The sequence below is a fragment of the Vombatus ursinus genome, unplaced genomic scaffold (assembly GCF_900497805.2).
Source record: "Vombatus ursinus unplaced genomic scaffold, bare-nosed wombat genome assembly UNPS02000749.1, whole genome shotgun sequence".
NCBI lineage: Eukaryota > Metazoa > Chordata > Mammalia > Diprotodontia > Vombatidae > Vombatus > Vombatus ursinus.
In genome coordinates, this window is record NW_020940527.1 from 1,913,034 (window position 1) to 1,933,548 (window position 20,515).

At 43.7% G+C, this 20,515-nt stretch overlaps 1 protein-coding gene across 1 annotated transcript in view; it reads left to right on the top strand.

Annotated features, from left to right (window-relative positions):
- The first annotated feature begins 14,153 nt into the window (after positions 1 to 14,153).
- Positions 14,154 to 20,515, top strand: part of SLC29A3 (solute carrier family 29 member 3) — a 71,470-nt gene continuing 65,108 nt past the window's right edge. Inside the window, exon 1 of the mRNA XM_027859013.1 lies at positions 14,154 to 14,234. Within this exon, the coding sequence (XP_027714814.1) occupies position 14,234 (1 nt within the window). The 5' untranslated portion in view covers positions 14,154 to 14,233. The remainder of the gene's footprint in view (positions 14,235 to 20,515) is intronic.

The following is a 20,515-nucleotide window of genomic DNA, read 5'->3' on the forward strand; positions in this document are numbered from 1 at the left end:
TTAGAGGATTTCCAGCATGGCCAAGAACTCCCAAACTAGCTCAATTATAACACATGTCCAGTTCTTTTAATCATGCTTTTTTGTTCATTCATTCACTCATTCATTCATTTATTCATTCATTCATGACTGTCAAGTAAAGAATCCTGGCTCTAGAAAGAATTCGGAGCCAGATGAACTAGATTTAAATCATGGCCTTGCCACTTACTATCTGTTTGACTTTGGGCAAATCACCTCTCTGGGCCTCAGTTTCCCCAATTGTAAAATGAGGAGCTTGGACTAAGTTAACTTGATGGCTCCTTCCATTTCTACCATTCCAAGGGGGAATAGTACCATAATTATCTCAAGAAGCATTAGGAAATTGAAAGAAAAGGGTTGCCAAAATTAATATGAATTCACTTTAATTTTTTAAATAAAAGTACACCATATTGAACCTTTATAGGGAAAGGAATTATAGCTTCCAAGAAGATACAGTCTCACTAGTCAGTTTAATGTAATAAACATTTAGGGAGGCAATGAAGGACAGAAGAAAAAACCTTGGAGTTTGAGTCTAAGGGCCTGGGAAGATGGCACCTGACCTCAAAGCCGACCTCTGCCACTTGAGCTATTGTCCAGTTATATCTGACTCTTTGTGATGCTATGGACCATAGCATACCAGTACTGTCCATGGGGTTTTCTTGGAAAAGATACTGGAGTGGTTTGCCATTTCCTTCTCCAGCTCATTTATAGATGAGGAAACTGAGGCAAACAGGGTCAAGTGACTTGCCCAGGGTCACACAACTAGCATCTGAGGTCAGAGTTGAACTCAGGTCTTTCTGACTCTCAGCCCATTGAGTCACCTGGGCAAATCACTGAAAAAAGAGGTCAGACTCAATGACCTGCCACATCAGAGTTCTATCTCTTTGGATTCAATAGGGTATAGAGGAAAAGATCCTTGGAGTTGGATTATGCCTCCTGCCTGGTTCTTCCAATCATACATAAAGGTCGTCTATCTTTATGAGTGATGAGGAAAAGGTAGACAGAAGGTCTGTGCAATCAAAACTATTTTTAAAATTTTTTAATTTTTATTTTTTTTCAAAATTATTTTCATAGAAATACTAAGACATTTAAATGTCTAACATAGCAAATATTGATAGAATCCACATAAACAGAAGTCTTTGAGGCACTCAATAATTTTTTAAATTATAAAAGAATACTGAGGAGCCAAGATGGCGGAGGGAAAGCAGTGACTTGCTTGAGCTCTCCCCCAAACCCCTCCAAATACCTGTAAAAATGACTCTAAACAACTTCTAGAGCAACAGAACCCACAAAAAATAGAGTGAAACAAATTTCCAGCCCAAGACAACCTGGATGGTTGATCGGAAAGGTCTGTTGCACTGGGCTAGGAGAGGAGCACAGTTCAACACAGGCCTCACAGGCAAAGACCAAGCCCCAGCAAACCTAGAGCAGGCCTCAGGAGACTGAATCAAGGGGAACTGTGGTGGTTTCCAGACTTCTCAACCCACAAATGCCAAAGAAAACTTGAAAGGTCAGTAGGAAAGATCTGTCAGACCTCGGGTGAGAGAGGAGCACTGGCCAGTCCTAATCCTGGCGCAGTCCTGGGGTGGCAGCTGCTTCCGGAGCTTTTGGCCCACAGATGGTAGGGAGATTGATCTGCTGATCACAGGAAGATTGCAGGGATCTCTTTGCTGGTGTTGAGGCAAGATTCTCTTGCTTTGCCCATACTTGGATCTGGGTCACAATTCTGGGTGGTGATCCTGGGGCAAGGAGGAGTGCTGGGATGGTGGAGCTTGTAGTAGCGGTGGAGAAGGAATCCTCCTCACAGTTCCAAGGCAGAAAACAGTCCTTGTGGTCACTCATACACCAGAGCACAGGCCAGGAAAGGAGTAAACACCTCACCCTTGATCATACCACCTTGGAAGAACAGAAAATTCACAGGCCCCTAGAAGTATCTCTGAAAACAGATACACAAAACCTCTGAAGCTTAGGACAGCACACCCTCCACACTAGAAGCAGAGCCTTACCTTAACAAAGAGTTGAAAAGTCAAATGATTGGCTGGGAACATAAGCAAACAGAGGCAAAAAAACCTCAGACTATAGAATCTTACTTTGGTGACAAAGAAGATCAAAACATACAACCAGAAGAAGACAATAAAGTCAAAGCTCCTACATCCAAAGCTTCTCAGGCCGTGGAAGAACTCAAAAAGGACTTTGAAAATCAAGTAAGAGAAGTAAAGGAAAAACTGAGAGTGATGCAAGAAAATCATGAAAAACAAGTCAACAGCTTGCTAAAGGAGACCCAAAAAAATACTGAAGAAAATAACTCCTTAAAAAATAGCCTAACCCAAATGCAAAAGAGGTCCAAAAAGCCAATGAGGAGATGAATGCCATGAAAATCAAAATTGGCCAAATGGAAAAGGAAATCCAAAAGCTTACTAAAGAAAATACTTCTTTAAAAATTAGAATGGAGCAATTGGAAGCTAGTGACTTTATGAGAAATCAAGACACTGTAAAACAAATTCAAAAGAATGAAAAAATAGAAAACAATGTGAAATATCTCATTGGAAAAACAACTGACCTGGAAAATAGATCCAGGAGAGAGAATTTAAAAATTATTGGACTATCTGAAAACCATGATCAAAAAAAGACCCTAGACATCATCTTTCAAGAAATTATCAAAGAAAACTGCCGTGATATTTTAGAACCAGAGGGCAAAATAGAAATTGAAAGAAAATAACACCTTAAAAAATAGCCTAACCCAAATGGCAAAAGAGGTCCAAAAAGCCAATAAGGAGAAGAATGCCTTAAAAAACAGAATTGGCCAAATGGAAAAGGAAGTTCAAAAGCTCACTGAAGAAAATAATTCCTTAAAAATTAGAATGGAACAAATGAAAGCTAATGACACTATGAGAAATCAAGAAATTATAAAACAAAACCAAAAGAATAAAAAGATAGAAGACAATGTAAAATATCTCATCAGAAAAACAACTGGAAAATAGATCCAGGAGAGATAATTTAAAAATTATTGGACTACCTGAAAGCCATGATCAAAAAAAGAGCCTAGACATCATCTTTCAAGAAATTATCAAGGAAAACTGCCCTGATATTCTAGAACCAGAGGATAAAATAAAAATCGAAAGAATCTATCAATCACCTCTGGAAAGAGGTTCCAAAAGCAAAACTCCTAGGAATATTATAGCCAAATTCCAGAGTTCCCAGGTCAAGGAGAAAATATTGCAAGCAGTCAGAAAGAAACAATTCAAGTCTTGCGGAAACACAATCAGGATAACACAAGACTTAGCAGCTTCTACATTAAGGGATCAGAGGGCTTGGAATATGATATTCTGGAGGTCAAAGGAGCTATAATCTTTCTGAGTATAATCTTCCACAGGGAAAAATAGATGTTCAATGAAATAAATGACTTTCAAGTATTCTTGATGAAAAGACCAGAGCTGAATAGAAAATTTGACTTTCAAATACAAGACTCAAGAGAAGCATGAAAAGGTAAACAGGAAAGAGAAATCATAAGGGACATATTAAAGTTGAACTATTTACATTTCTACATGGAAAGATGATATTCATAACTCATGAGACCTTCTTCATCACTAAGGTAGTTGGAAGGAATATATATACATACATACATACATACATATATATACACATACAGAGAGCACAGGGTGAGTTGAACATGAAGGGATAATATCTAAAAAATAAAATTAAGGGTTGAGAGCGGATTATACTGGGAGAAGGAGAAAGGAAGAGGTAGAATGGGGTAAATTATCTCACATAAAAGAGGCAAGAAAAAGCTTTTACAGTGGAAGGGAAGAGGGGGAATGTGAGAGGGAATGAGTAAACCTTACTCTCATCAGATTTGGCTTAAGGAGGGAATAACATACATGCTCAATTGGGTATGGAAATCTATCTTACCCTACAGGAAAATAGGGGGGAAGGGGATAAGAGGCGGGATGTCAGAAGGGAGGGCAGATTGAGGGAGGGGGTAATCAGAAGCAAATACTTTTGAGGAGGGACAGGGTCAAAGGAGAGAACAGAATAAATAGTGGGTGGCACAGGATGGAGAGAAATATAGTTAATCTTTCATGACATGACTATTATGGAAGTGTTTTGCATGACAACACATGTATAACCTATATTGAATTGCTTGCCTTCTCAATGAAGTGGGGAGGAAGGAAGGGAGAGAATTTAGAACTCAAAGTTTTTAAAACAAATGTTAAAAATTGTTTTTACATGCAACTGGGAAATAACATATATAGGCAAAGGGGTATAGAAATCTATCCTGCCCTACAGGAAAATAGAAAGAGAAGAGAATAAGAGAAGGTGGGGGTGATAGAAAGAAGGGCAGATTAGGGGAAGGGGTATTCACAATGCATGCTGTCTTGGGGTGGGGGAGGGGAGAGATGAGGAGAAAATTTGGAACTCAAAATCTTGTGGAAGTGGATGTTGAAAACTAAAAATAAATAAGTTTTTTAAAGGATCCTGAGACTTAAGAGCTGCTGCTCATAAGGCCAGCTAATGCTGGCTTCAGTTTCCTCTCTATAGTTGTATGCACTCTTCCAGTTTTACTTCTTTCCAAAGGGGTACAAATAAAAAAGGGAAAAAATGAGGTCTGGGGATGACAACAGGAAGAAGGACTGCAATGTAAAGGCAGGTCCACAAAAAAAGAGGGATCCAGAAGACTTGGGTTTGAACCCTGGCTCTAACTGTGACTCACTGTGTGACCCCTGGGCAAATCATTTAACCTCTCTGTGCCTCAGTTTCCTCATCTGTAAAATGAGGGGACTGGACTAGATGGACATTAAGGTCCCTTCTCCTACCTCTAAATTTATGATCTTATGACAGACCTCTGTGGTGGCCACCATAGGTACAAAGAAGACCACATCACAGGTCCTGCTCTATGAGAGCTTTTGACCCAATAGAGGGAAAAGCTTTGTCTGTAACTAACTATGGGCCATCCCAGAGCAGTCTGTTGGATTAGTAGCCCATGGCTTTTCCCTTGCCCAGAGTCCCTGCCATCTTAATCCTGCAGAAGCCCACCTGGAGGAGAAGGTCACAGTATCCCAGGCCCATACATCAGGATTCACAATTCTATTTGGACCACTGGGGTGGATTAACTCTGCCAGCCTCTCTAAATTACATTCTGCTGACAGAGTAGGCTACTCCAAGCTCCCCCGCACCAGACCAAGGCAACTGGGTCATCCAGTGTCATTGTAGAAAAGACAGGGGCATACTTACTCCTCCCAAATCCACATTCCTAAATATCCCTTTTCCTCTCTACGCTATTCCCCCTAGGGTCTACTCAAGGCCAATTCTATCTTCTTAAGATCTCTCATACATATCCCCTCCTCTCCTTCCACACTGCCACTGCCCGGGTTCAGGCCCTCATCACCACATAACTCAACTATTGCATTAGTCTGGGTCTCCAGGCCCACCCTAGTCTGCTCTTTTGTTGTTGCTGTCCAGTCGTGTCTGACTCTTTGTGACCCCGTTTGGGGTTTACTTGGCAAAGATATTGGAGTGGTTTGCCATTTCCTTCTCCAGCTCATTTTACAGATGAGGAAACTGAGGCAAACAGGATTCAGTGACTTGCCCAGGGTCACCCAGTTAGTAAGTGTCTGAGGTCAGATTTGAACTCAAGTCTTCTTGATTCCAGGCCTGGTACTCTATCCACTGCATCACCTAGCTGCCCAGACTACCCTCTACTTGCTGTTAAATTGATCTTCGTAAAGGTCGTGTCACTCCCCCTTATGCAATAATCTCCAGTGGTTCCCCATTACCTCAGGGATCAAATGTAAAATCTCCTGTTTACCTTTCAAGTCCTTCATCCACTTCACTTCTCTCCACATACTCCTTGCTGCTCCCCAAACACAACACTAGCCTCCCAAATGTCTGCCTTTTACTGGCCATCCCCCATGCTTGGAATTCTATCCCTCCTTACCTTAGATTCCTGACTTCCCAGCTTTCTTCGAGACTCAACTCATATGTTTTCTGTAAGAAACCTTCCCTGGCTCCCGCCAATGCTAACAACTTGCCTCTGAGATTACCTCCAACTTCCTGCATAAATCTTGAACGGACACAGTTATTTGCATGTTATCTCCCCCATCAGAAGACTCATTTTCCTGAGTTCAAATCCAGCCTCAGACGCTTACTAGTTGTGTGACCTTGGGCAAGTCACTGAACCCTGTTTGCCTCAGCTTCCTCATTTGTAAAATAAGCTGGAGAAGGAAATGGCAAACCACTTTAGTATCTCTGCCAAGAAAACCCCAGATGGGGTCATGGAGAGTTGGAAATGACTGAACAGCAACAATTATTATCCCCAATCAGAATGTGAGCTCCTTATGGTCAGGGATTGTGTTTGCTTTCCTTAGTATAGCCATTACTTAGCACAGTACCAGGCACTTGCTGATTTGATGATTATTTGATGATATTTATTTTGTATCTATTTTCTAAGTTATATGTTGCTTCCCCTAGGAGAATGTAAGCTCCTTGAGGGCAAGAACTGATCAAATTTTGTCTATGTATTCCCATATATCCCTGGCACATGTTAGGAGTTTAATAATGGATAGATTGACTTTAGATTGGTTGACTTTTAGCATAGTCTTTCCTCTTTGTCTTATTCTTTGCACATTCCTGATGGACCTAGATATTCCTGCTCAACAATTTGCTAACAATGTGATACCACAGTTTTCACGCTTGCATAACTCCAACTCACTTGGGTTACACACCAACCAGGTCCTATCTGACTTCCCCATCTCTTGAGTTCATACTTCAGCTTTCAAATTCAGTTCTCTTATCCCCTAGCCTCCTCCATTTCCCTCCCTGTCCTTCCTACTAAACCCAATCTTAGTATTATCATCACCTCTAATCCTTTGAACTAGCTGGAGTCCAGGCCTCATGTTTTAGCCCCCTCTTTAACCTCACTGTTGGTCACTGCAGGGTGTCACTAGTGACTGCCCCAGGCTCCCCTGACTTTCTGTTGCTTGCGGTCTGTAATTCCTCATCCCCTGTAACCTCCACAATCTGATTTCTTTGCTTTGGCTCCAGGGCTGCTGAGCATCGATGGAGCAAGTGATGAAATTGAGCTGATTTCACCCACTACAAATTCATGGTACATGAACTCAGCTGGACCCTCACTGCTGCTCAACAATCTTTCTTCTCTGCCCTTATCAATTCCTTAGCTAATCTCCCATAGCAACTGTTCCAGCTCTTTTCTTCTTTCTTCTTTCTCCTTTCTACACCCCAACCCCTGCTGCTGCAGCTGATACCCAAGCCTGTTATGTCATGGAGAGCATTGGGTCTTGTACTCCTTCAGCAACCCCTTTGATCATCCAGGCATTTTTAAGCACCTACTATGTGTCAGTCACTTTGATAGACACTGGGAATAGAAAGGCAAAAATGGTACTATCTCTGCCGTTAAAGAGCTTAAATTAGCTTGGCCCTCGTCCCCTCTTCTATTGCTGAAACCTGACCACCATCACCTTTGCTCTTCTTCAGTCCAGCAGGATATCCAGAAGACTCCAAATATTTGCAATAGCCTATCAGACAAATTAATAAAGTTGCCCCTTACTCTCTAGCTGTGCCTGCTCTCCTGAATCACTTTCTTATTTCTGTTCCAAAGTGATGCAAGGAGGGCACAAATGAGGTCTGGGGATTGCCTGTGGTATTGAAACTTGTTTATGGACATTTGGCTAACACGTGTCAGACCCAGAACTTAAACCTAGGCCTTCTCAGCAAGGCCAGCCCTCCCTCTATCTCCCCACACTGCTTCTCATTCACACTGAAAACTAAAAGTTGGGTTAGAACCTTAGGGTTTGCCACAACATTCACATCAGCCTCCCAACAACTTTGTGATGGAGGTAAAAAGTTATCTCTATTTTTACAGCCAAGGAAATGAAGGCTGGGTTAGCTTCAATATACATAGCTTAGAATCAAAGGCAGGGTTCAAACCCAGATCCTACTGGCTCCAATGTTGCTGTTCCAAAGAGGATATCACAACAGCTGTAGGCCAGCTGTGTGGATCAAAGGTGGCAATTGCTCACTCTGAGGCAAATACTTTAATGAACTAGAAAGGCCGCTGTCTGTTCACTAGTTCTTTTCTCTCTCATTCCCAGGAGTCTCCTGATCTGCTTTTCCAGCGAAAGCCCAGCATCAACAGAAAAAACACGAGTCCCAAATACACTGGATTTGCTCTCTGAGAGGAAGGCTGGCTGCAGCTCCCTTTCAGGGTGGGGTCACAGCTGTCTTTCCCTGATGCTCTGGGCTCGAGCTGCCTTCTGGGGTATTCCTTTACTGAGAGTTAGAACCCCAGTTTCATTTAACCAATTATCATGAAATGACTTTTTTAAAGGGATACTTAGTGAGAAGATATTATGTATCTTAGATATAAAAGAAGATATTTACAGGCAGAACAGAAGTTACAGATATTTCCCCCTGTTGGAGACCACACTATCTCACATTCTCTTCTATATCACCTCAGTATTTGGGAAGAATCAGCTCAGATTTACAGAAGTTTCCACATAGCATTTGCTCCACTAAGTTCACTTCCAAATCTGGCAAAACCGGTAGACGAATGAGCCCACAGTTCTGCTACTGTTGGGCCAGGTTAACAATAACAACAAAAAGAAGAAACATTTATCTAGGGTTTTTAAGTTTGCCAAGCACTTTACTAATATTATCTCATTTTATCATCATTTCACAGATGAGGAAACTGAGGCACACAGAGGTCAGGTAACTTTGCCCTAAGTCACACAGCTAGTGTCTGAAGCAAGATTTGAACTCAGGGCTTTTAGACTCTAGGTCCAGTGCTGAATCTTCATCTAGATCTTCCTATTAACAGTGGCCACCCTCAGGACTCTGTCATATGTCCTCTTTTCTTCTCCTTCTGTACTGTTTCACATGGTGATCTCATCAGCTCCCATATATTCAATTTTATCATCTCTATGCTGATGGTTCTCAGATCTATTTAGCCAACTCTAACTTCTCTCCTAAATTCCAGACCCACGTCTCCAACTGTCTATTGGACATTTCTAACTAGATATTCCCTAGACATTTTAAACTCAACATGTTCAAAATAGAACTTATTATCCCATCCCCCACTCCCATCCCAAACCCCCCCCACACACACCCCTTTGATCTTTTGCACTTCTCTATTGCTGTCAAAGGCACCACCATCCTCCTCATCACCTAAGTTCCCAACCTACGTGCTATCCTCAGTTCTTCACTTTATCATCCTACCATATCCAATCAAAAATTTCAAATTCAAATAACATCTTTTGTATATGCCTCCTTCTCCTCTGGAACTGCTACTTCCTTCATCCAAGTTTTCATCAACCCATGCCGGGACTGTTGCCTGCTTGTTGATCTCCCTGCCTCAAGCTTCTCCTCACTCCAGTTCATTTTCCACTCAGTTGTCAAATTGATCTTCCTAAAGGCCCAACCTGACCATGTCACACACACACACACACACACCATTTAATAAACTCTACTGGCTCTCTCTTACCTCCAGGATCAAATATAAGATCTTCTGCTTGACATTCAGAGCCCTTCAAAATCTGGTCCCTTTCTAGCTTTCCACTACTATTATTGTGCCCCTTCTCTGACCTCTGCCAATGCATTCTGTGATCCATTGACAATGGCCTCCTCAATGTTCCTTAAACAAGACACTGGAACCACCCCCCAAGAAAAGGTCATTCCATCTATATCCCTGGGGGGAATAGGGGCAAAGTTTAATAATCTGTGCTGCTAATTGTAGGGAGTATTTAAGACAGAACTATTATGAGATCCCATCTTACTTGTATAAAAGGCCTGGCACATGGTCACATTTGGTCTTCATGCACAGTATGGACATGTAGTCTCTCCCTGGTTCCATTCTACCATGTGGAACTTATGTAGTCTACTTCCATCTATGTATGACTCAAGCTCCTGTATTATGTGATAAAAAGTATTCTAATTTGACTTCTGATCTAGAACTTAGTGGATATGCAAAAGGGATTGTCAACCTCTTCTTTCTCTGTCTCTGTTTCTCTCTGTCTCTCTAGCTCTTTCTGTCTCTCCTCCTTTTTGTGTCTTTGTCTCTGTCTTTCTCTATCTCTCCTCTGTCTGTCTGTCTGTCTCTCTCTCTCTCTCTTCCTTTTGGATTTGAATTGGGACTGCTTTGAGCTGCATCTGGAGGCCAGGTGAGGAAAGGGCATCTTCCTTATCTCCTATTAAACCACTATGTGTCTGTGAACACATGGCCACCTCTGTCTCTTTTGTACTTGTTCTTTCCTGATCTTAGGCAAACAAGTCCCCCAAGATAGATTTGTCCAGGACCCCAGAGGTTCTGTCTTCTGGGGTCTTCTGACTCTTAGAACAATTTTCTTTCTAGGATACTGCCCCACCTGTTAGATTGCTCATGCCTCTTCTGCTGCCCAGCCCAGTAATTTGCAAATTGTTGATACTATTTAGGGGTTTGGGGATGGGACAAGGATCAACCTGTGATTTCACAGTCATAGGGAACTATCCATGAGGACCAATGCAGATTGGGACCTGGTCTGCAATTTGTAGTTTTAAAGAGTGGTCTGGGGCACTGGGAGTTTAGGTGACTTGTCCACGGTCACACAAGCAGAATGTGGCAGAGTTGTAAGACCCAGATCTTCCTGATTCCAAAGCCAGCTCTCTATCCATGGTGCAGGGCAGCTAGATGGCAGAGGAGAAGGAATGCCCGAGTCAGGAAGACCCGAGTTTGAATCCCATCTCTAACACTAGTTACGGGACCTTTGGCAAGAATTCTCTCAGCTCAGCTTCCTTTGTCAAATGGGGATGATAAAAGCATCTAGCACATAGGGTTGTCATGAGAATCAAATAAGATCACGTGTGTAAAGTGCTATGAAATTGTGAGTTATTATTATTATTGTTATTATTGCCACCCTGCTCCTCATTTGTGTAAAATGAATGAATGGCTGAGCTGTCCAGGACGTGAAAGAGATACCTCTCCTTACCATATCATCTCTTTCACCTTATCAAGTCCCCTTATCAAGTGCAAAGCTAGCACCTAGGCACCTCTCCCTTCCCCTACCGGAGTCATTTTCTGGAATGGCTTGAAAGTTCAAACGATTCTATCCCAGGCAAGTTTCTCCAAGCTGCCTTGTTCCTTTTACCTTTCCTCTTTCCCACCAGCCCAATGCCTACGGCCACCTTGCCAATCTAAGGCTTGGGGCTTTCTTCACTCTGTCTGATGGACCAGAATGCTCCCACAGAATCCAGACGGGCTTCCAGTGCTAATTGTCAGCCCTCCACACGGTTCAGCCTCTCGGGCGATCAGCAGCCTGACTTAATCCGGACTGCTGCACATCTTCAGCTTCGAATCTGAGAATATGATGGACTGCAGCCTCTCAGAGATGCTCCCTGAGCTGATGGATGGTGGTGCCTGCTGGGTTCTGGGATGGCCCCGGGAGCTCCTGGGTCTAGCATATCAATACAGCTGCAAATCTTTACGATCAACTTGCAAACCTCAGGCTCATCTAATAATGGGCTGATCCTGTGTTCTGTCTGGACCTGTCCTCTGCTTTCAGTTGTATTTCCAGTAGCGGGGACAGGTTACTCTGAGCCATCTGCACTCCCCCAGCGCAGCACCGCCTTGTGGCCACAGGTGTCATTGACCTAGCAGGTGATTGGGACTGTGGATAGACATAGGAAGTCTATGACCACATCACAGAACACTAACAGACCTTCTTGGAACGCAGTCCCATGGCCTAGACCTCATTAATATCTTGCTCTAATTTATCAAGTTTAAACAGGTCATAAACACACTGGGGTATTTGCTCCATTTGCCCAGATGGGCAAAGGAGGATAAAAAAGGTCCTTTCTCCAATTTTGCCGTTCAGTTGTTTCAGTTGTGTCTGACTCTTCGTTTCCCCATTTGGGGTTTTCTTGGCAAAGATACTGGAATGGTTTGGCATTTCCTTCTCCAGCTCATTTTGCAAATGAGGAAACTGAGGCAAAGTGATATGAAATATCTGATCAGGCCAATATGAGCTTGGAAGGCTCTGCCACATGTCAGGCACAAATAGTTCATATCAACATTTGTAGTGGAGATGTCTCTAAATTTACGGATCTCACATTTCATTTCAGCTACTGCAATTCTGCTTTCTCATAGAGCACAGCCACTTCAATAGTCATTTGCAAGGGGGCAAGGGAGGCAGGAACTCAGCAGCTATTTGAGGATTCTGTAGTGTCTGCAGTTACTCCGGGGTTTTCAGTGAAGTAGTACGTACTGTCAATCCTCAGACGGCTGCCTGGGACCTTTTTCTTGTTTTGTCAGTAGAGGGGAAGAGGAAGAATGCTAGTCCTCTAGTATTCCTGCATACCATGTGATTGGCTGCCTGAGCTGTCAATCAATTCATTTTGTGGTTTATAAGACATTTCAGCTTGGTGCACAGCGTTATCTATGTGACTGTATTATGGGGAGCATCGCTAGAACAACATTTGTAGAATCAGATTTGTTCCTCAGAGCCACCTAATCCAATCTCTTCATTTTACAGAGACAGAAAATGAGGCTTCGGGAGGTTAACTGACTAAGTAAGTCCCAAGATCGCACAGGACAGTAGAGGTGGAATCTTCCAGTCAAGGCCCTCTCCACTGCACCATGCTTCCTAAACTAACACATCCCCCAATACCCTTTGCCTACTTACAGCAGCAGCCATTCTCCTGCCCTTTCTATCTCAAGTGGCTAGACGGACCCTTTGTGTAATAATAATTCATGTTCACATATTGCTTTAATGTTTATAAACTGCTTTCCTCCACAACATTAAGGGTATTATTATTTCCATTTTACAGATAGGGTAACTGTATCACAGAGAGTTTCAGTAATTTACCCAGGAATACACAGCTAGTATCAGCAGGGCAGCTGGAACAAGACTTCAAATGAGAATCTCGAGGCTCCAAGTTCCTGACTCCTAGCATGACTCACTGCTTTGAGCACAGCAGCAGCCGAAGTTAAGGGTTCCTAGGCAGAACTGAGCTTTCCTGGGCTGTCCTGGCTCAGCCTGCGATAGCCAAGAAGAGGGCTGAGAGCCAAGGCAGAGAGGGAACAGGCTTTGGAAGCTATAGAAAGAAAGGTTAGGGGTCTGAAAAGATTTGGTTCAATCACAACACGTTTATTAAGCCCTCACAAAGAAACAGCTGGTCTCCTCAAGGAGCTTATATTCTGTAAATATGGAGTATAGTAATCAATCATCAATGAGCATTAAGTGCCTACTATGTACCAGGCACTGTGTGCTGGAGATGCAAGTATAGTAAGTGAAACAATCCCTACTCACACCATGCATGCCTTATCACCTACCATATGCCCAGACCTTGAATTCTGTCAGTTGGAAAAGTATAACTAGCTGGTAGGGACCTCACAGAACTGAATGTTAGTTAGCACTGGGATTTTCGAATACACAGAACCAGAATACTGGAAGGGACCTTAGTCCATAGAATTTTAGAGCTGCCAGGTGGGGTGGGGCAGAAGAGGGAATATAGAACACAGAACGTTGGAACTAGAAGGGATTCAGGGACACAGAATGCTAGAGCTGGGACTAGCTAGAGCTAGAACATAGGGTACTGGAGCAGAAAAGGACTGGAAGGTGCATAGGGTGTGTGTGACGTGGAACAATCCTTAGAATAGAGAACATAGAACATTAGAGGTGAAAGAATTTAGAACACAGTATTTTGTGACCTTAGAACATACAGAACCAGAACTGGAAGTGATCTTAGTTCACAAGATCTTGGGGAGCAGGGGAGGGGGGAAGAGACTCGAATCCTAGACTATAGAAGGGACCTTAGCACCTAGAATAATAGAACACAGCACATCAGAGTTAGAAGAGACTCCTGAACATACAGGGTGGCTCCTAGAGGGCAGGCCTTATGTCTTTTGTTTTTGTATCTCCAGTTCTTAGCACTGTGCCTGACCCATAACCGATGCTTAATGAATATTTTACAGATGAGGAAACTGAGGCCCAGAGAGGTCACACAGCAGCTAGGCCGCCGACCCAAGTGTGTCTTGGACTCTGGCCCGGCTGGCTGGTTTTCCCCGGGGCGGGCCCAGGCTGGGTGGGGGGCGGGGAGAGGCCGCCCCCGACCAAGGCGAGGGGGCGGAGCCGGGAGGGGCGGGGCGGGGTCCCAGGAGCCAGCCCGAGTCTTTCCCAGAGGCTGCGGCGGCCCCGGGGGAGCAGCGGCTACGGAGCCCGAAGGTGGCGACAGTGAGTGCGAGGGGAGCCCGGCCCGCCCGCGGTCCCGAGGGGGGGACCAGGCTGGACTGGCCAGGATCGGGGCCCGGGGTGCGCATGGGGAGCGCGGGCGGGGGCTCGGGCCTGGCCCCGGCCCAGACCCAGACGGTCTGGGTGCCTGGAGCCGCCCGAGCCTTCTTCTTACTGGCCCTCGTCCCCAGCCGTCGGCTTTCACGCCCTCCACCGCTCCTCCTTCCGCGGCCGCGGCTCCTTCCTCCTCCGTCGCTTTCTCTTTCTCCTTCCAGCTTCCTGGGCCTCCCTCCCTCCTCCAGCTCGCTCGGCCGGCCGGGCCGCTCTCCCCTCCTCCCTGATCCGTCTGCCCAGCCCTCGCCCGGCCCCTCTCTTTCAGCCCCCAGCATCCCTGGCCCTTTCCAGCCCCCCTCCTCTCTTCTGTCTTCTCATGGGGGCGGGCTGTTTGTCTTTCCCGTTTCCCCCTGCCTATGTCCTCGCTGTCTCTCCCACTTGCCCGGCTCTCACTTAACCCCTGCCTCTCACTCAGCCCCGTCACTCTCCCACCTTCCCGCCTGTGCCCCTCTCCCTCCTGTCTGTCTCTTTCTTCTCTGTCTGCATAGGTCTATAGTCTACCACGTTTGTCTCCTCTTCTTTTTCCACCCAATAGATTTCTCGGTGCTCCTGCAGACCAGCTTTGGGTCTGGGGAGATAGTGAATGAGAAATAGACCCAGGCAGTACGGTAGTGGAACCTAGAGTCCGAGAACCTGGGTTCAAATCTCGGCCCTGCCAATAGCAGCTGTTTTACCTTACGTTTCATCGTTTGTAAAATGAGGACCTTGGACTGGACGCTATCTAAAGTTCCTTCCAATCTAAAACTGATCCTAAGAGGAACTGAGCCCGGCTCCTGCCACCCCAGAGGTCTGACTGAACATAGAGCAGGTCACTGTAGTTAGTGGCTCACAAAGTTAACCCCCCTGTTTCAGAATGGATAATAACAGCTTACTCTTGCTAATAATGCTTCGTGCTTTTCAAAGCTTCTGCACTTTGATTATCCTCACAGTCACTCTGTGAGATAAGTAGTTACCTCATGAGGAAACTGAGGCACCGAAAGGCACTAGAAGGGCAGAGCTAGTAAAGTTGGCACTGGAACTCAAGGGCTTTTATGTCCAGAGCTTGGTAATCAATCTTTCTACCACAGCAGTACCATGTCCTGGTTCTTTGCCCACAAAGATTTCTTCTTCCCCAGGTGATAATAAGAGCTCACATTTATATAGCATCTACTAGGTGTCAGGCACTGTGCTAAGCACTTTATAAATATTAATTCCTTTGATCTTACAACAACCCAAACTATTATTATCTCCATTTTAGAGATGAGGAAACTCAGGCAAATATTACAAATACTAACTCCTTTGATCCTCACAACAATCCTATGCTTCTATTATCTCCATTTTAGAGATGAGGAAGCTGAGGCAAATACTCCAATTTTAACTCCTTTGGTCCTCACAACAATCTGTGCTGTTATTATCTCTGTTTTACAGCTGAGGAAACTGAGGCAAACAGATTAAATAACTCGCCCAGAGTCACGCAATTATTAAGTGTCTGAGTCTGGATTTGAATTTAGGGCTTCTTGATTCCAGGCCCATCGTTCTATCCCCTGCTTTCCTTTAGCTGCTATGGGGATGGGAGCCCCTGTGGGGGTTCACAGCAGGTGACATATACAAATTGGATATAGGAGGTGGAGTCTGTACAGAACTATGTTGCAGGTGCGTCTGTCAGTGGTTGCTGCACTATTCAAAAAAGAAGTTTTTTAGTCCCCCTCCCCCCTTGCCCTCCTATCCCCCTGAGCTTGGTGCAGCTACAGAAAAGGCAGTAGTTTCTGTGCACCAAGGCTGGTCAGGGGGTGTATGATCAGGGATCACTGCTGAATATTGGACTCAAATCGGCCAGGAGATACGGGCACAGAATAATAGAATGGCAGAACTAGGAGGAACCTCAGAGACCATTCAAACCCATCTTTGGACCCAGGAGGGTCCAAATTGAAGCTCAGAAAGCCAGGACTTAAATCCTACCTCAGACACTCGCAAGTCCTCAATTTCCTCATGTGTCAAATGGGGATAATAATATCTGCCGTACCTACCTTCAAAAGGCATCAAGGCATCGTAAGTGGATTACTATCTCTCGGCCTTGCACTCAAGAAGCTCTGGGTTTGAGTCCTAACTATGACACAGAACAGCTGTGATTATGAGTGCCCCTAGGCTAAGTCTCTAAGACTGCACTGGCAGAGGGAATTTCCATACTAGGAATTCTCTATACTGGCAAAGTCACAGGTCTGAATTCTCCACCCACCCCCTCCCCCTTCAGAAAAAGTAACTACTGGACAGAGTTGTGAAGTACAATGATAGAAACTGGTTGGTAAACTTTAAAACATTCTATAATATCCGGTGGGAGCAGTCGGAGTGGTGGCCATGGTCAAGGCAGGAGGAGAAAGAAGGGGTAAGAGGCCTCTATTGGAGTTCAGGCCTTTTAACTCCCAGTCATTCCTGTATACCAGAGGCGTCAAATTCAGGTAAAAACAGGGCCACTAAACTGTACATGAGGATCCCTGCAAACCACATGTTGACTTAGAAAACAACATATTAACAGGCAGCTAGGTAACATTGGGCACTGGGCCAAGCACTGGGCCTCTATTCAAGAAGACCTGAGTTCAAATCCGGCCTCAGACACTTACTAGCTGTGTGACCCTGTGCGAGTTGCTTAACCTTGTTTGCCTCAGTTTCCTCATCTGTAAACTGAGCTGGAGAAGAAAATGGCAAACTGCTCTGGTATCTTTGCCAAGAAAACCCCAAATGGGGTCATGAAGAGACACAAATGAATAATGTTATGTTGTGTTTTTATTTGTTTTATTAAATATTTCCCAGTTTCATTTGAATCTGTTTTGGGGTATTTGTGTGTTTGATACCTCTACTCTAGATGATCCAGACCCTTCAGGAAAGTCAAGAGAAAATTACGGTTTGTGATTATTCTTTGGTAGCTCCTGCCTTGTTCTCAGTTTTGTGGTTAGCCTCTGTCTCTTCATTTTCCCATCCAGAAGCTGGTAAGCTAACTTCTGAAGTGTGGCAAGGTTTCATTCTATTTAAATGGGTTGGCCTATGGTGGAGGGGAGGAAGGGAGAGAGAGACAGACAGACAGACAAAGAGGCAGACAGACAGACACAGGGAGAGGCAGGCAGAGATAGACAGAGACAAACAGAGAGAAAGACAGAGATAAGAGGGAAGAGAGAGGAGAAAGACAAAGAAGAGTAGGAGGAGAGAGAGAGGGAGACAGAGATAAGAGGGAAGAGAGGGAGAGGAGAGACAAAGAAGAATAGAAGAGACAGAGGAGAGACAAAGGAGAGAGACAAAGGAAAAAGAAAGGAGAGAAGGAGACAGAGAAAGAGAGAGAGAGAAAGGGAGAGAGAAAGAAAGAAAGAAAGAAAGAAAGAAAGAAAGAAAGAAAGAAAGAAAGAAAGAAAGAAAGAAAAAGAAAAATAGAAAAATATTCATGGCTCATCTTTTAGAAATCTGTTCAACCCTAACAACTCTTTTCTCCATGGTGCCCAAAAATAATGGAAAAGAAAGGCACCAAAATCAGCTTGGATGTGGTGCAGAGTGAGCCCTTCTGCTGTCCCCTCATTCTTTCTGCCCAGAGTAAGTGGAGGAGTGTCTGGGGAAAAGTCATTGCTCCCTTCCCTGCTGTCCTGTGTGATTCAGAACTTATCTGCTTAAACATTTTACAAATGAAATTAAAAGTCAATCCACTCTGGCCAGTGCTGGCTAGTTTGGGGGAGCCGGAGATCTCTGCAAGTTACAGTTGAGCTTGGAGTGTGCTGAAGTGGGGTAGTTTAAAATAGAAATGCTGACGCCGTTGCCTCGATGCCTGTAGCTGGACCAGCCCGCTTTGCTGCCGTATAGTTATGTGTTGCAGTTATTAGTCTGGTTAGGTCAGATCACCCCAGTGGGACCCTTCATTTGTTTCCTGCGGTCTCCCATGCTTCTCTCTCTTTAGCTGGTTATCCCACCAGATGAAGACAGCCCCACTTTGTCCAATTTGATGATGTGAATTCGAGCTCAGTCTCATCTGTTCTGGCTTTTCTTGTGATCCTGTTTGGTTTGAGGGAGGAGCAAAGGAAGGGACTGATGGGGATCCCATCGTCAGTTTTATGGCAATACATATTTTTTTTTTCAGACTTCAACAGTGAGGCGCTATATGGAGAACAAAAATAGACACGCTATCTTGGAGCCAAATTCAACATCTGAACCGCAAGCAGAGCTCTGTTTTGTACCTGGGACAAGCAGTGTAAAAGGGAGGCTGATGCCCAGGATGGGAGAAGGGAGGAGTTCTCACTTGTATAGGCTTTCCCTCCATTGTTTCTATACAGCTCAAAGACTCTTAAGTGCTGTGCACAGCCTCTGTGTTTCAGTCCCCTGGGAAAAAGCTCCCATCACTGCACCCTGGTCACAGCACTGCAGCTGGGTGATAAAGGCAAGGAGAAAAGAGGGGTTAGAAACAAATGGAGTTGAATAAGGCTCTGTTAAATATATTCCATTTCTCTCCAGGGTTCCCAGTGTAGTTCAGGATAGGGATTTGACCCAAGATAAGGGAAGTGGTTAATTAGACCAGGCCTAACTCAGTCCAGGCTGGTTACTCAGGCTTGAGAATGCAATGAAATAAGACCCTCACAGAACCTCTGATTGTTAACAAAACTTAGCCATTGCAGGGAAAGGAAATTCAGAGCAGGGAAAAGAAATCCAGTAAGCTCACAGCACAGATAGGCACAGCTTCTTTGCCTCTGTGTTCATGATAGTCTACAATCATGGTGCTTGAGAGAGGTTGCCGGGTGCCTACTCACACCTTGGATTTTGTGCTTAGGCACCAGAGAGCATCATCAGCAGAGCCTGGGGTTCCATGAACTAATTAAGTATGGAGAATGGTTGCAATGCCTTTAAGGAACCACTAGCGTAGCCTTCAAGGTTCAGGGCATTAGGCTTTATTGCACCTACCAGAGGTGTGCAATGGGGAGTAATGCCCACCATTCTCTCTCCTTACACCTAAAGCTTTCCTATCAGGTTTTTGTGACTTCTCTAGGTAGGAAACCCCTATTTTATTTATTTAACCCCTATTTTTATTTTTAAAGTTATTTTATTTAACCATTATTTTATTTTAAAATTTATTTAACCCCTATTTTATTTATTATTTATTTTTACATTTATTTTATTTAATCCCTATTTTATTTGTTATTTATTTTTACATTTATTTTATTTAACCTCTATTTTATTTTTTATTTTTACATTTATTTTATTTAAGCCTTATTTTCTCTTTCCCCCCCAAGTTTTACTGTTACCTTTGATTTTAAGGAAAGTCAGTCCTCTTTAACCACCTCTCCCTACTCCCCAGAAAGCTTCCCTTTTTAACAAAGAAAAATATAACCGACTAACCAAATGTAGCCAAACTAACCAACACAGTGACTTTATCTGACAGCATATATACCACATTCTGCAACCATAGCCCCCCACCTCTTTACAGGGAAGGAATGTGTTTCTTGGAATTTCTTTAGGACCAGAGTTGGCATTGCAATTAATCATAATTCTTTTTGTTTATGCTATTTACAGTATAGATATTATTCTCCTGGTTTTGTTTATCCAAATCTGCATCATTTCTGACAAGCCTTTCTAGGCTTCTCTGAAGTCCTTATATTTATTATTTTTATAGTTAACATTTTCTTATTGCACAGTTGTATTCAGTTAATTCATGTATTATACTTTTAAAAAGCTATTCTCCAATTGTTGAGCACCTACTTGTATCCCAGGTTGGGTTTTTGTTTTTGATTTTTAGTTTCAGTTACTATAAGTGGTACAATGTATATTTTGATATACAAGGCCCCCCCTCCTTTTTTTTTTTGAATACCTTGGGCTATATATATATATATATATATCTAGTAGTGAGATCACTGGGCTAAAGAGAATGAAAGGTTTAGTGACTTTTCTCACAGCATGCCAAATTTAAAAAACTTTGACTATACTACAGAACATGGTCTCTACACTGTAAACTTCAAAAGCTTCCCAAGTTAACAAGCATTTATTAAGTGCCTCTGTGCCAGGCACTGTGTTAGGCACAGGGGATACAGAGAAAATGAAACAGTACCTACCCTCAAGGAGCTTACATTCGATGGGGGAAACAACATGTACATATATTAGTATTTACAGAATAAATACAGAGTAATTGTTAGAGGGAGACACCAGGGTGGGATCAGGAAAAGCTTCCT